The 16047-nt window shown below is 43.6% G+C and overlaps 2 protein-coding genes across 3 annotated transcripts; both read right to left on the reverse strand.

The window, feature by feature from the left end:
* Positions 1-2112: 2112 nt before the first annotated feature.
* LOC147797855 (uncharacterized) lies at positions 2113-5386 on the reverse strand. Of its 2 annotated transcripts, none has more exons than XM_087142494.1 (2): positions 5068-5386; positions 2113-4294 (listed from the first exon to the last, which is right to left on the reverse strand). In XM_087142494.1, exons 1-2 carry the CDS (start codon positions 5256-5258, stop codon positions 4255-4257), a joined length of 231 nt encoding a protein of 76 aa, XP_086998620.1. In that variant the 5' UTR covers positions 5259-5386; the 3' UTR covers positions 2113-4254. The 2 variants fall into 2 exon arrangements, with proteins under 2 accessions (XP_086998620.1, XP_086998618.1); XM_087142492.1 differs by having other exon boundaries at positions 2113-4741.
* Positions 5387-5725: 339 nt separating this feature from the next.
* Positions 5726-15207, reverse strand: LOC110983019 (galactosylceramide sulfotransferase-like). The gene is made up of 2 exons (XM_022241875.2): positions 14912-15207; positions 5726-8593 (listed from the first exon to the last, which is right to left on the reverse strand). Exons 1-2 carry the CDS (start codon positions 15133-15135, stop codon positions 7573-7575), a joined length of 1245 nt encoding a protein of 414 aa, XP_022097567.2. The 5' UTR covers positions 15136-15207; the 3' UTR covers positions 5726-7572.
* Between the last annotated feature and the right edge of the window lie 840 nt (positions 15208-16047).

A 16047-nucleotide genomic window follows, 5' to 3' on the forward strand; every position in this document is an offset into this window, starting at 1 on the left:
ACTCTGGGCATGACCTCAAAATAACGTCATTTTGCATAAAATATTAATGAAAGCATTTTTTACGAATGGAAAAACTACCACCTTCTTTTCACGTCCAATGAAAAGTATTTCGATATTATTTGTACTGCGTGTATTGTAACACAAAGCAAACTGCATGAGAACGAATAGCTTCCAAGCCCCCTTTAAATGAAAGTTAATTTGAAATCAATGACCAGTCGAGCTTATATGTGCTGGCATTTAATATTTGACGGCGATTTTGACAAAGTGGCAAAACTGACATTTTAACAAGCAGTTTGAGATTTGTGGATATTTGTGGAGTTAATAATTTATTGTTGTTTTGTAAAAGGTCAACGACCCTCGGTCGTATTTCGTCCCCCTTTTGTTGTGACGAGAGTTTGGATCGAGGTCCAGCTATTTCGGTTCACTCATAGCCACAGCATGGAGCGGATCTGTTGCGTCGCATGACTGTTGGGCGTCCTCACACTACTGCGCGCGTGACCGTGGCCTGCCCACTGCCCGTGGTACTGTCCTTGGCTCTTCGCAAAGCAGCTGGTGGATGGATCGTAGACGGTGGGTCAGTATTTTGGCTGTCTTCCATTGGTCAGCTAGCCTGGACTTTCTGGTCATGAGCTGGTCACCCACATCCAGCACCTAGTCGCCGATCAAGATTGCTCCAATTTACGAGAACTTTTGTGTCCTCACTGAAAATTGCCAAGGTTACCCAGGGAAAACTGCAACAATCCCATCTTATGCTCGGTTATGGAAATCCGATTTTGGTGGTTGAAATTGAATTTCTGGTTTGTTTCAACCACCCCCCACAATCGTTAATTTTAACCCCTTTTGTGGGGGTTTGCATCTCGAAAATTGGGTTAACATAACCGCTTTGGGGGTAGTCGAAGTTTTCACCGTGGGTTGAAATTTAGCCCAGGCAACATTCCAGTGTTCCCAACAGTCCCCCAGACAAGTGGAAAGACCTCCCCTTAAAATGAATACCGCACCTTTTGATTTATTTTAGTAAGCGTTTTGATTTATGATATGTAATTTGTTAGATACGAAAGTGGCTTACATGAATTAATTTGTGAAATGTAAGTTGTTAAAATGCACTTTATAACCAATGTTATCACAATTGTTAAAGTAATTCTTAAACTTTATAATGACTTTATTTTGCTAAAACTCTTGGACTTAGACTAGCTTCCACTTTCGCGTTCTTTTCCCCTCCAACACTGTACATTTTCTCCGTTATGTCGTGGGTTGAAGTCGTAGCATCGTCGGTTGATCCATTCTTATGTTCACATTGCTTTTGCTGGTCATTTGTATGACTGCCACAGTCATTGTAGCTGATATGTAATGTCTGTGTTTCGAACCTCGCAAAAATTATTCGTACGGCAAAATGATAAGTTACATGGAAGCATTAAGCCCTACGCCCGAGGCTGTTTACGAAAATCTTCTTGTTTTGACCAGTTCTAATGCCATCATAACATCGTGGCTGTTTTCTCCCCTGTCGATCATCATGGCCTGTGACGCAAAAAGGAGAGAACATTTTAGGCCCATCCACACAGCGTTCTCAGGACGCGTATACGGTCATGTTGGGGACGGCCTCGCGGCCCGAGAAGGAGAAACAAACAACGCAACTTTGATTTGCGCGGGGCCAATTCAACGACAACAACACAAACCACGAGAGAAATAATAGCGGCCCAACAACACCGCAAATAATTATGACATCCGAGGGATGGTGGTGACGTCATACGATGTTCCTCTACGTCATGCGCTCGATATAAATAGACCGATGCATGGGGCATCAGCCACGCGCTAATTCAAATCATTGAGCTTGCGCGTGTAGGAGTCGGTATAACACCGCTAAAAACAGTCGATTTTCCGCGGTCGATTGGGGAAGGTGACCTGGCCACTCCAACAAAACAAGAATTTCTAAAATGGCTCGAAAAGGACGGGCCGCCAACCCATCAAATTAATTGAATTCCCGTGCAACCGGCCATGTGGCAATGGTTCTCCTTTCATGCCTATATGATTTCACTCTCTCGTCTGGAGTCCCTCGCTGTTGAGGAGGTTACCTCACGATTACACCGCGCAGTGGCGACAACTCCGTAAGTTGATGCAGCATGAAATGATTTTATTGATTAACACTTAGACTTCAAGTTGTGTTGTATAGCTTAATGGATCTTTTCTGCCCGTAGCACAAGGATGGAGCTCGCGTTTATGGTAATCCTGGGTCCATTGCCGTATAACCAGCAAGAAATGAGACAGAGGGGTAACCTCCCGCCCAATCCCGATACACACTCTAGACTATTGTCGCTTAACCCCCCCCCATGTCTGAAAAGAATTCCTGAGATTCCAGTAAAACAATGACCGACACAAATGGGGCGTGGGTGGATTCTATTCGCCTCATATCTTGCTTCATATGTAAAATATGTTTTAGTCTGCCTGAATGGGCGTGAAAAGCCAATTTCCACTACGGTGGCCTGTACTCTCAGGTATTTCTTTTCAAGGCCGTTTCGTGGGACCTAAATTTCACATATTCCTCCAGTTCTTTGCTGGTATGAGGGTTATATCTCAGAGTCCATAGAAATACCACATTAACGGCAGTAGTATAAATTTTACAAAAAGGCAAAACACACCCCCCCCGAAAAAAAACACACACGCACCCATCCTTACACAGCTATACTTGTGGGGTATTTCCTTCGTTCTCGTGTACAAAACTCCCACACAACACGCTAAAAATTTCAAATCACTCCAATTTAAACCAAAATCACTTTCCTGGGTTGAAATTTTGACCGTATGTCCCTTATATAAAACACTTTAATTTGCGACGGATTTTTACCCATCAAAATTTCCCCTTTTTGAGTTATTTCCAAATATCAGTTTCGTGAAATTCTTGTGGTAGGTACCCAACAAGGTAAAAACTGGCCTTGTGGGGTACTTCCCATTGTTCCGGTACCCCACAAGGCCCCATGTATAAGCGCACAGACACACACACACACAACAGACCTACTTGAGAGTGACAAAACAGTGGCATTACTCAAGCTGTGAAATCTTTGTGCCCGGAATGCTGTCATTTATATTGAATGTTTCCTATTGCGATAATCATCACTGGGACTTTACAAGCATTAACGGGCACCATAGTTATTTGATTTCCACCTTGCGCGGGGCACTGCATAGCTATCTAGATTTCCAATCGACTGAAATAAAACCGAACAAAAATTGGCAAACTGGCAGATTTAAGGAATCTTAGGATGGAAATTTTTCAAAGCATCCAATGACATATACATTGGCTTAACACACGTCTAACAAATCATGCGCGTTTGCCTTCTCTGAGCTTTGGCACTGCAAACAACACAGTTGCGATTTTGCTTAGTTTTGCCTGGATGATGCTGTACATCATTTGAAATTCATGTACATGTACAAGGGATGCTCTTGTGAACATGTCCGGCACATCCACTCTTCCCTAATGACTGTTGGCCTTGGACCAGATAGAGTCGAAAGTCAAGATTTGACAGTCTACGACCGGTGTTAAGACTATCATACTCTAGTCTTGCATTTAGAACAAATACATGTATGTCTAGAAGAGCAGAAAATACTCGTTTCCACCACTTCACCGATCTGTGAGCATGTGCATAGGACACACACTGTCTTGATGTAGGATCGGTTCCTCCCACATGCTTGTTGTAATCAGTGACAGTACACTGTATTTGGTTTGCTGATGTCGCGATAACCTGTAGGAGATTTTTTTACACCGAATCTGCTTATTAGTTACACTACAGTTGCCATAGTTTATCAAGAGCGTCACACGCTTTTTATCCTGCCATACAACACACAGTTGTCCTGACTTTTCATTAAAGCAGGGTTTATCTCCTTTAGCCTTAGCAAACTTTCGGGGGTTGCAAAACGTGGAATTCCTTGAGTCTTGTATCGCACAGTTCCATAAAAGCCCAAACCTAGCTGGGTTAACCTGTGAACAATAGCAGGGCTGGTGTATCAATTATCAGCAAAGATGCCGTGTCCCTGATTTTCAAATCCATAAACTTGACCAGGTCGAGGTACCGCAGTGGGATGATCAGCTACACTGTCTAGCTGTCTCCGAGTTGGCACTTCGTGTTTGTGCTTGTGACCCTGTGTACAGTACACAGTCCAGGCGCATGTGTACCCGTTTCAGATTGTTCCAGGAGAAACACTTGATGCCCCATTTGGGTGGCTTTCTTGGCATATACTGTATGAATGATAATCTTCCCTTGAATTTGATCATGGTCTCGTCAGATCAGGAGCGAGGTTTTGGCTGGGTCTGTAATGACGAAGAAACGAGGGTATTTGTCTGAGTGAATTGGTGGACTTTTGTCAGCTTGTCAGGCCTAGCGTCCACATTTGGAGCTGCTTGATTGTTGGTGAGATGGAAGAATTTAAGAATTGTCATAAATCTTTTGTGTGGTTGTCGGATAGATGGCACTGTGTACAATGTCCCAGTTGCTCCAGTACATGTTGTAGTGAGGCCGCTTGTTGATACCCATACACACCACAGTAGCGCTGCAATTTCCTACAAAGGGAACGGTTTTTGGAGACGAACGACTAGGGTGGCCCGGTGACCTCTCCGTCATACTCTGCTCAGCATAACGATTGGTTTTAGCAGTGACCAGTGGCTCCTACACCACTGGCTAAAAAAGTAACTGGAAGATCTGGCATTGGCGTGAAGTCTATCCGTTCTTCAGAATGCGTTGCTCCAGTGCAGTGCATACTGTCCAAGAGGATGGCATGAATTGGAGTATGGAACAAAATGGAAATAGATTACGTTTTGCAGGTACACTTCTCGCATAGCCTCATGGGGCTGGGTCTTTCTTGACATCCAAACCCATAATGCTTTGCAAACGTGAAAAACGTTTATTGCACCAGTGGCCTATTCCGTGGTGCGAAGGCCTACTTCATATTTTTTTTTGGGGGGGGGGTATATTCCCCCGCTCGGGATTGACATCCATGAACTGCACCAGATGCTAACCATGCACTGCTTCGAACATTGAGGAGGGAAATTGTGGAAATGAACGACATCTTCATCAGACTGCTCACCTGTAAATTCCGGTCATGTCTTCCCGTGTCTCCGCCATGAAGGTCTTTGCTGCTGCCGAGAAATCATCTTCACCGTCATCCATTCCGCTGGCATCGCTAGCATCGAAGGACGACATGTCGGAGTCGCTGTCGGCCAACAATCCTTGCAAACTGTCCTCTTCGTTTTCCATGTTTTGGTCGTGATTGCTCATTAGCTGTGTGCGTTACGTGTCAGATGCGTGAAAAAAATTAGCAGTGCATCGCATACTCACGCTAAACTTATACCGCAGCAAAGGATGCCCGCCTGCCGTCGAGCAACCAATCAGAAGTGGGTGTTCAAATGAGGGCGTCCTTTAATACTTTTTAGACAACCTGCCGCTTAGATTGTTCCCGAATGGCACGTCGCTGGCGAATGCCTTGCAATTTTTCGTGCTCATCTGGCACTGTGGAATGCACAGCGGCGTAGCCACAGGGGGCCTGGGGGCACGCCCCCCCCCCACACACGCACAAATTCCCGGTACCCCCGGCCCCCCTCCCACAATCTCACCATTTTGGGGGCGAAACAATCTCCCTTTTCAAAAGATACTGTGGGGCACTTTTAATGCTAATGAGCTGGCCAGAAAATTAATTTTCACTTGAATTAGTAGACTGCACCCTTGGGGAGTTTGTGCTGGGCTCGAGATGGTATACTGACGTCTTGTGACGTCTCAATTTCAGAGGCTGCACTTTCTGTAGGCTCCAACCATAAATCAAGTCGTGTTTAAAAATAGTCTATTATTGCCGAGTGTTTTGGTGGGGTGAAGCTGACAGTTTCTGTTTCTGGTCTTCTTTCTTTTCTTCAGTTTTGGGTCTTTTTGTCACGATCAAAATCTGTATATCGACCCGGGGGGATCGGAGTGCACGTACTTTCTTAATACGGAAACCCCATGGGGTGCCATCCCATCATGTTAAACATATTCCTTTTTAGGATGGGTGGAATTTTGAAACGTACCAGACAGGTCTCTACGGGGCTATTTGTATCACACGGATCTGGATCTCGATCGACCAGTGATCCAAACGCTGGTTCGCACCATCCATTAAGCGAGTTTTAGAGTCTGTAAACCAACGACGGATCACTGATTGTGATCCAGATCCGAGTGAAACAAGCACAGCCTACATCACCCACGATCTGAGAAAGTGACACCAGGCGAGCTCGGCTGAAAGAGGGCGCTATCAGCAAATCCTTCACAGGTTCTCTCACCGACTCAGGTCGGGTCCGAAACAGGCTAGATCTACGACTAGGTCTGCTGTCTGCGCTTCTCTGCGTATTTCCAATGGAGTGCGGACATTGACTTAGCTCTGGATAACGAGACGCAGCCGTAATATCCTACTGACTGACCATAACGGGCACAAAGGAACGATTTCAAGGACGTCGCCAATTTTAAAAGCCATGGGTAAATATTGAAAAAAATGTTGATGAGGGCGGATTCCACCCCGGCTCTTTCAGATGAAAGCCACGGCCAAAACCTGTTTGTCACAGAGACGTGAACATTAATGGTATATGTATACGAGACTGCCCGGTAAGGTTTGAAAGACGACCCGCCACAGATGACGGTAGTTTGCGGCATTGTTACGTATTTCTTTCTGTAAATATACTCATGCATGGTGATGCAAGCAGTTCTCTTCGGACTAAGCAAAGAACAGAGGAATTTCACTCCACTAAAATTCAAAAGGGCCTCACCAGACGAGAAAAGTGGGTGCGCTTCGCATGACGTCATTTCACGTCAACTTTCGCATTTACGTGAAGAATGCACCGGCCTTATGGTCCCGCGTGCTTGACAAATCAGGTTACCAGCCAAAACTTCTTGTGATGTGTATTGTTTTGGAATGGTATTTTACCAGTCTTTTGGTTAGAATGACAATCACATAAAGTTTGAGCTGGTAACTTTGTTTATTAAGCAAGGCTTTTTCACGCTTAAGCAAATTCTGTGCTTAAGCAGCTCTATGAATTTGGCCCTAGGAATGTTAATGAGTGGCACACAAAAACAAGGAACCAGAAACGGTTACCTCATCTGACAGAGGCAAGCGCAAGGAAGCAGACGACAATGTTAATTAATCAACATCATTTTCACTAAATATTCGGCATGTTTCTAAACAGTGCTGCATCTCTTTTTATGTGCGTTCTAGAAGAAAGTATCGCTTTGAATTCTGTGCATGTAAAAACAGATTTTTCATTATATTAATCACTCATTTGAGGGGCGACAAAAACTGTTTATTTGTTTATTTGAATCTGCCCTGAACCAAGTCCGACAACGCTGAAATGAGTTCATGGTTCAGGGCGCCGAAATACGCCCCTGGTGAATGGGAGCATGTGAACTTAAAAGAAAAAAAAAGAAGGCGTTTCTCAAATTTCGAAGACGTGAGTGAAAGCAAAGATTGCACAACCAGATTGAATATGGTCAAGAAAAGTAAACGGGACTCAACAATCTAATTATTCATTTTTCTTGACTGTAAAACAAGTATTTTGAAAACAAGCTAAAAAGAAAGTTAATGACGCTTGTCTATTCCTTTAACAAAAGTAGAACTTTTGTTCTGCATGTACCTTTTAAGTATCGACACCCATTGAACATCTTCTCGAAATAAATTGTTACATTTCTCGGAGGCATTTTTCCCAACCCGAAGAACGACCGCACTGTGTCCGTCAATGCGTTCACTTGCGCCTGTCAAACACATTTCCGTGTTGGCCTCCTTGATTTCCCGAAACGACCGCAAGTCTTGCTGGAAGGTAGGGCCGTAATCTCTGACTTTGTCCCAGAACGTCCTATTGAAATGTTGGTACAACTTCACGTCCACGTGGTTCAGTCTCCGGATCTTCTCTCTGGCGTCCGAAGTAATGTTTCTGGAAGCGCAGCCTTTGCCGACTCCTTTTGCTATGTACAGGATGTCCTCGAAATCACAGCACAGGAGTTTCTTCAGCAGAATCAGAGACTCGTCAAAGTACTCGGTGATCATCACCAGATCGAGTTCCCGACTCAGCGACTCGATGGTCTTGTTCACCGCGACGGGATCAGAGAAGGACGCGGGATCCATACCGAGATCGTAGGCGTGCCCGTTTCTCGCAAACACGTTGAGGTACTTCTCCGGATCGGCCAAGGCGATGTCCAAGGTATCCGCCATTGATTTGGCCTTCCCCTGGGAACCGAGTTTGTAGTAGCACATGGCCGATAAGAACTGGGAGGCGGGCTCCCTTATAATTGTGACGTAGACAGCATTGGGTATGGTCGCCTCCAGTTCCTTGCGATTATATCTGAGGTGGTTGACAACGAGGTGAAACCCTCCGAGTGCCGGCCAAATGGAACTACCGTTTCCATCCTTCAGATAGTTTAGGTAGACTTGTGAAGGGTCAAACTTCTTCGTTGCGGAGAAGGACAGCGCTTTAGGCAAGGCAAAGTTGAGACCTCGCAGGTAGCCGTACCGCTCGAGGATGTTGGTGACGGTTGAACTGCCAGTCTTGTGGGTCTTGATGTACACGATGCGGTGCTGGGGCCGACAAGGGGAAACCCTGCTTCTGTAAAAAATAAAAGCAACAAAAACTTCATAACTGTCTGTCCGCAGTCGGTTTTTTAATTACATGAACAAATAAAGAATAAGAGTATTTCAGACAGTCCCAGCGCTCTGAAAGATTCGGAGTAGTGTTATGATAAAAACGTATTGAAAATGAACGCGGTTTTTGCAACCAGGACAACGAAAGTCTGCTTCTACATGTTCGGTCTAAATGTTAATAAAAACTTCATTTTCATAAAAACGTCAAGTGTGCAATTGTTATTTATTTGTATTTGGCACATGACAACAATCGCAAAATGATTTAGGACCAGTTTGAACTGAGGGAGGTGATTGTGCCAGTCCGGTCCTTCGGTGGATTTTTAATGTTTATTTTCAACTCTGCTCATGCCAGACAGTGCGATAATGTAATTTACATGAGGCCTCAAGGCCCTTCCTTCACAGCAGGTGGTAATTCAACCTCCTGGCATGGGAAGCGGACTTTATTGATGGAGACCTTGCTATGGGAAGATCGACTCAGAACTTATCAAAATGGTTAATCTGTTCAGCCAAATCTGCGCTAAGTAAAATATTTCACATTTACTAAAGCAATTGTATTGCTGTAGTTCAGTGCAATAACCATATTTTCATCACGCAGGTCAAATCACGGAGGTCAGACTCCTGTGGTATCAAACTAACCTATCAGCATTGATGCTGATATGTGGTGTTTTTTTTCCACTGCGCGATTTTCAAGACTGGTTGAAATCTCAGTACGAAGTAGAGAGACTGTAGAGACTATTCGTCTTTCCAAAGGGATGTAGGCCTATGCAGTAACATATATGTTTTTTTTATCTGCACAAAAACTGTACAACCCAAGTAGACGGGCTTAAGTTATTTTGGCGATCGGCCCTTAATCAGCAAAGACTGATTTTGGAGAAAATGGTGTGCATTTTTTAATCAGAGAACAGAGATTATAGACTGCAGGAATAGATGTGTGCAAATTAATGTTTATTGCGTCCAAAAATTATTTCACAGAAGGGTTAATTTTTGATTGTTGTAATATACCAATAGAACTTAGAAACCAAATGTCTATGTTTTGACATGGATTAACAAATACACGAATGAATAAATGTAATTTCAAACATAAATTTACCCCCCCCCCGCCGTGTAAAAACGTCAATGCTTTGCAAATTATATAAACTGACAAAATATCGGCAGAATCAAGGTATCGGAATTTCCAAAATGTCCACGTTACTGTTTTATTAAAAGCAAAGAAATTTATACATATGCCTAAGACATATTCTTTAAATTAACTTCGTTGCTTAGTGCATGCTCCTTGTGCCGACTCTTGTGCACGGAAGGTGGCTCCAAATTACTTCTGTAGCGTGAGGCATGTACCGTCGCCATGGCCACCGTGGCTACGTTACGTAACCGTTTCCCGTTGGATGTTTAAGACGAACGTTGAGATAATTGTCCCACACGATCTTGTGTTGATACAGCATAACCATGGAGGAATTAAACACATGGCACGACCCACTGGCACGTAGTAAGCCCAAAATCAAATGGGTCCCAGATGGGTCAAGATGTGGGCCCCACATTGGGCAACCCATATGGGGCCTCTAACATCTTACATCCACGACCCCATATGGGACCCCAAAGAGACAGCTCAGATGTAAGCTTGGGAGTATAATTACGTATTTGCTGTTTGAATCGTTACCATGTTTAGATCAAAGTTGTCTGTTGTAGTAGGCCTACCACTAAAAAATAGAAAGGGGGATACTTTCATTACTGTCGGCCATGCTTGAATCGATCTATTTTAAATTGTTGACCGTATGTGCCACATTCTCTGCGAGCATAGTACATCCAGTGGTTTCTTCTTTGGAAAAACAGTACCGTACTGTTAATTGCGGTGCAGTGGTTGTGCCACCTGCCGAGCAGGTTATCGCGTTGTCTCAACAGTTGCCAAACTCTATCTGTACCCCTTTGTGAGTGGTTTTCGCTGCCCGGCTTGTTTAGGGGTGCACCCTTGTATTTAGACCAGAAACATGTCCGCCGAGCTCATTAATAAAAGTTATACACTCAAAATATTCTATATTAGAGGGTCCTGAGAGCCATGGAACTGAGGAATTCAAGAAATATGAGACTGGACCTCCGGGCCGGACTCGGGGCTTCCAATTCTGAGCAATTTGGATGCAATCGGGTCCGAAAGTGGCACTATTTGAGCCATTTTGCAGAGGGATGGTTTTTCAAAATGGCTATTTTTGTGCACAGGGAAATTTTCTTCATTTTAGGGGTGGTCTGCTTCTGGTGAAAATTTCTCAAAAATTCATTGGTCAACCCCCCGAAAATTGAAAGGAAAATGAAAGGGGACATGTGGAACATCTTTTTTTCTGTGCAGCCTGAACACCTCTGAGAGTTGTGAGTATTTTTACAATATTTGTGAAGTAGGCCTATGGGGATTTATCCCTGCTGTCTATGGGAATTTATTTGTAGTGGTGCACCCTTAGGCCTATGTACCATGCGGAAGAAACCAGCCAATCGAGCGACTAGACAAGCTTATCTACATCTAACGGAATCGGCTATCGGAACTCGCGGCAGAGTGTCATTATTTCAAGCCGTAGCCAAGGATAAATTCTACTCTGCTATCCCACAATTCATTAAATATAGTCTGGCTCCCTAACTTCCTGTATGACCCCTGACGTATTCTGAATATCGAATGTATATGAGAAAACATCGAACAAATAGATTTCAATATCGCACACATAAAATGCTAAATATTGCATAAATATATTGAACATTGCACATATATATGTTAGTCATCGAACATATTTATGCAGAACGTCGCACATATATCTTGTACATCGCACCTATATGTTAGACATTGCATTCAAAGTTTGTACATTACACATATAATGGAAATCGTTAAACACATATTGCGAACATCACACCTATATATGAAAACGTTGAATATTAAAACGTTTGGCGTGCCATACACGGTGACGTATTTTGAGTAGGGCGGCTATCTTTTCAATAGAACTCATTATTATTTCTTGATCTTATTTCGTTTAATGTTTTCATGCAAAGATTGAGGCGGCGTCAGAGGAGGGTATCATATGAAACTGCGGCATATACGCAACGATACTGCACACTATTTCAAGGACTTGTAAACACTGGCCCTGTCACCTGAGTCATCGCTGGACGTGGGTGGCAGGGGCTTTGTTGCGTGCAAGCTAGCTTGCCGCTGCTTGTGAGCGCATGGTGAGAGTTATACATGTATTGGTTATTGTTTGCTACTATTAAAGCAGTTCGTGCTAAATTACGATCAGCATCGTCAGACCACCAACTTCCTAATCCACCATACATGTATTCCCATTGGTTCTTTTGTCGCCAAGTTGTCCTTGCGTGACTGAATCAGGTTACGCCCAACAACACGGCGGTCATGGCCGTTTGAGTATTGCATTCATGGAGGTAGCTCCATGCAGCATGTAGACCGGAGCCAGCTAAGCGTAGCGACAGCCCGTTTGAGGTTACTGATTTAGGCCGCACGTGATGAGTTTACACTCGCTCGAATGTAGCCAACTGGGTTGTGGAGTGGCGCAGTACAATGTACAATGGGCTGGGAAAGGAAGAGCATATCTACTCACACTGCTGAATTAGAGTCTTGCCTCTAATTGCCTCAGGACGTTCACGAAAGCAAAACGCTGCCTGGTAGATGACGAGTGTGCTAATTACAGTGTTACAGAAATAATTTCCCCGAATCGATTACAAATGTCCTAAATGTTTTCCCGGCATGTGTAATTTAATCTGAACAAGACGAAAAGCTCTTATGCAACCCAGAAGCAAAACCCTGGGTTTGCATCGGTCGTACACTCGCCTTTGGAATTTTAAGCGGGCTCTGGATGCCAAAACGGGTCGCATTTGCCGAAAAAGAATAAAACAGTTATAAAGATCAAAAGATCCGTTTGATTAAAAATTTCATTGCATATGACCCTTTAAGTGCCATATGCCTGCGGCTTCAGCACTGAGCTCCACAAGTGGCCTAATCACAAGTCGGCCATATTGTTGAAGTAAAAGCGCGGCCAACGTTTTTACATCCAAAGTCGTGAATGACTCGGCGATAGTAAGTCTTTAAAGGACTCAGCATTTTTTTGTCACGATGGTAGCAATTACATGTATGCTTCCGTACTGTCTGGAGGCAACCATTGCAGCACACAGAAGCAACACTATAATTATGCCACTATTGCTTAGAGTGCACAAGTAGTTTTGGAGTATGGATCATGCATGATCACTGTAAAAGCACTGGGCACTTTTTTTGGGGGGGGGGGCGGAAACGCTGAGTACCAGGTGAAGTTTTTAGTGCGAAGTGTGACCGCAAAATCCACCATGTGTGGCATGGGGGTACTGGTGAGGGTGGTGTTAAGATGATACGTATATTAAATACATTTCTTTACAATTGTATTAAAATATACTTACATTTTTTCGGAAAGGACTTTACAATGCTTTGAAGGGAAATTCAATATAAAAACCAAACAGGGGCGAGCAGTCTTATGTAAATTATTTGGTTTTGCATCAATATTCAACGTTGGAATGACTGAGCACCAGGAATCTTCGACCAGCGAAAGGCTTGCCTGAAATGACCGTTCTAGTGTAAAATGGGGGGGGGCAAAATATGGGGCGTGCCTTTTCATCCTTCTCCAACGGAACGAAGAGGACCACGAGCGTCACGATTGTGCCCTTGCCCGCTGTAAAGGGGAGTATGCCCGAGACCGGGAACCCATCGTCTAAGGAAGGAGGTCTGATGTCGTCCGCGAAGTAGACGGGGTTGTGGAGTTGTTTTGGCACCGAAACAGTGCTGTCCGGTCCAGTTTGGCGACTTCGTCGGACTTTTGGGGCTTGGATCCTCGTCTCCAGACCCTGAAGCCGTTTCTGGAGAAGGTCCGACGTGCGTGTGCTCATCGAACACAGCATGGGCCGTGTTGATCCATGGTTGATCTAACGCGAGGGCGCGTTAGACGAGCCCCACCCTTTTTCTTCATTTTCCTGATGTGTGTCATCAAGATTCGTCCCTGCAGAGTCCTATAAAACACCGACAGCACCACTCAAGACAAGCAAGAACAGAACTCTGACCGTTTTATTTCATTAATTTATGGATGCTGCTCGCCAAAATGAACTCTGACCGTTTTATTTCATTAATTTATGGATGCTGCTCGCCAAAATGGGTCTAACCGGTAACCTTTTTTGTTTATTGTGGTTTAATTTTGCTCAATATAAGTCATCAAGTATTCGATCGCAACAAGAGTGAAAACTGGTTTGTTTTTATTCATGTCCACTTTTGTTTTGGTTCCCTTCTATGAAGTGAGCAATTCATCAGAGGGTTCGATTTAATCTTCTGGGTGGGGATCCTGACAATATGCTCGCCATTAAAGGGCGCAGTCACTAAGAAAGTCCCTCCCGAGAAGATTTTGGCGGTCAAGGTTGTTGACTTCACGGCTTTGAGTATAGTTCTCTGTGACCTTACCATTTTCTGCAAAGCACTGCAATGTACTTGTACATGTAAATACATTTTGAAGCGTTGGGGTGACGCCATCTTGAAACTGTCACTTTTGGGAAGAAGTGAAGTTTTCATACAAAAACAGATAGCTTGAGTGTTTGGGTTGACGTTTTCAACCAGCATGCCTTGGTCGCCCTCAACTGTTTGAAAAGTGTCCTGACAGGTTGAGTGTCCTGGAAAGTTTAGTATCCGCGTCTTTTGTACATATTCTCTTGTCCCCCCCCGAAAAAAAAATACTTGAAAAAAACTGGAAGATGGGGATCTGTGGTGGATGAAAAAAATCACTACGTGTATAGGCGCCTTTTCAGCACCGATTTCAGAAGATTCGTTACTGTAAAGCGAGTCAAGAAAAACAAGAACGACGAAAACTTACGGCAGCAGCATGCACCAGTTACAACCACCATGCAAAAACAGTTCCTATAGGCACTGACGGTGGTCGAAGTTTTTTGGTCAATTGGTCCAAGCTGTAGTTTTAAGACTTTGCTTCCGGTAAACCATTCCTCCAATGTACATATATATAGCCATCAATCAGAACATCTACTCCACTTGAAAACCTTTTTAAAGCTCATGTAAACAAAACTGTGCTGGATCGTGATTATCAGTTACAGAAAAAAAAAGAATATTTGCTAGGAACTGGCAGTGCCTAAAAATGGTTAACATTTTCAAAGGGTGTGGAAAGTATAGACGAGATAATCTTGGAACTCGGTACAAACTATATACCATGCTCTGAAAAACTTCCGTACGACGTCCTCATTGTTAGGCCTATATGCAGGTGAAGCAACCTGTTCTACTTACGGCACGGTCACATTCCACGGACGAGTGACTTCGGATGCACGGGCCCGGTGGTACAATAACGTTGTGGTGGAGGTCTGACTGAACAGGAATCCGACTAAAAATGTCCAGCAAACACAACTAATTGTCAAGACCAGAGCCACTACAGGCCGAGACATCCTGCGAATCCGGATAGAACTCATTCCCACTGAGAGGACCAGAGGGAATGATTTCCTTACTCTATGCATGGAAGAACGGTGTCAGCGATTAATTTATGACATTACCGTACAAGCAACTACATGTACATGTACAATGTACGAGTCGTCTTGTCCCGTTAAATTCAGAGCGCCCTCTCCGTCCGATCAATTAAAGTTAATGGTACATTGTATTATATTATTATTGTATTATAGGTTACACTAGTTCTTTTACTATAGGTTACACTAGATCTTTTACTATAGGTTACACTAGTTCTTGTACTATAGGTTACATTAGTTCTTGTACCATAGGTTACACTAGTTCTTGTACCATAGGTTACACTAGTTCTTGTACTATGGGCTACGCTAGTTTTGTACTATGGGCTACACTAGTTCTTGTACTATGGGCTACACTAGTTCATGTACTATAGTTACACTAGATCTTGTACTATAGGTCACACTAGTTCTTGTATTATCGGTTACACTACATCAGTGTACGGCGAAACATCACTGCCCATAAACCGGGCTGCGTAGATGATAAAATTCATGTGTATTGTAATTTTGACTGGTGTGGAATATCGAATTTATGCCCCTGGCGGGATGAGCTTGTGAACAATCAATATCGCAGGTATCGTGCATCTGAATGTGTGATATCAATACAGTTTTGATTTCATTCTGGGTTGAGCTCCAATACCAGCCAGACGTAGAAACATAAAATGAACGGAAAGAAAGATTAAAAGGTTCGCCCAAAATGGATGCCAGGAATTTAGGTCGATCGACACTGTAATGAAAAATTTCTGAATCAGCTATAACATTTCCCTTTTTTGTTCATGGACAATTTACTTTTGTTAACCGTTTGCATTGACACCCTAGCTTGCTTAGTCAATTCAGCGCGGAGAAAAATGCTTTAAAGGGTTTGACATAAGTTTAATCCATCCATATTGCTGCATTACTCCAAAATTTAAT

This window comes from Acanthaster planci, linkage group LG10 (assembly GCF_054643075.1).
Source record: "Acanthaster planci isolate LZ-2023a linkage group LG10, COTS_SCS, whole genome shotgun sequence".
NCBI lineage: Eukaryota > Metazoa > Echinodermata > Asteroidea > Valvatida > Acanthasteridae > Acanthaster > Acanthaster planci.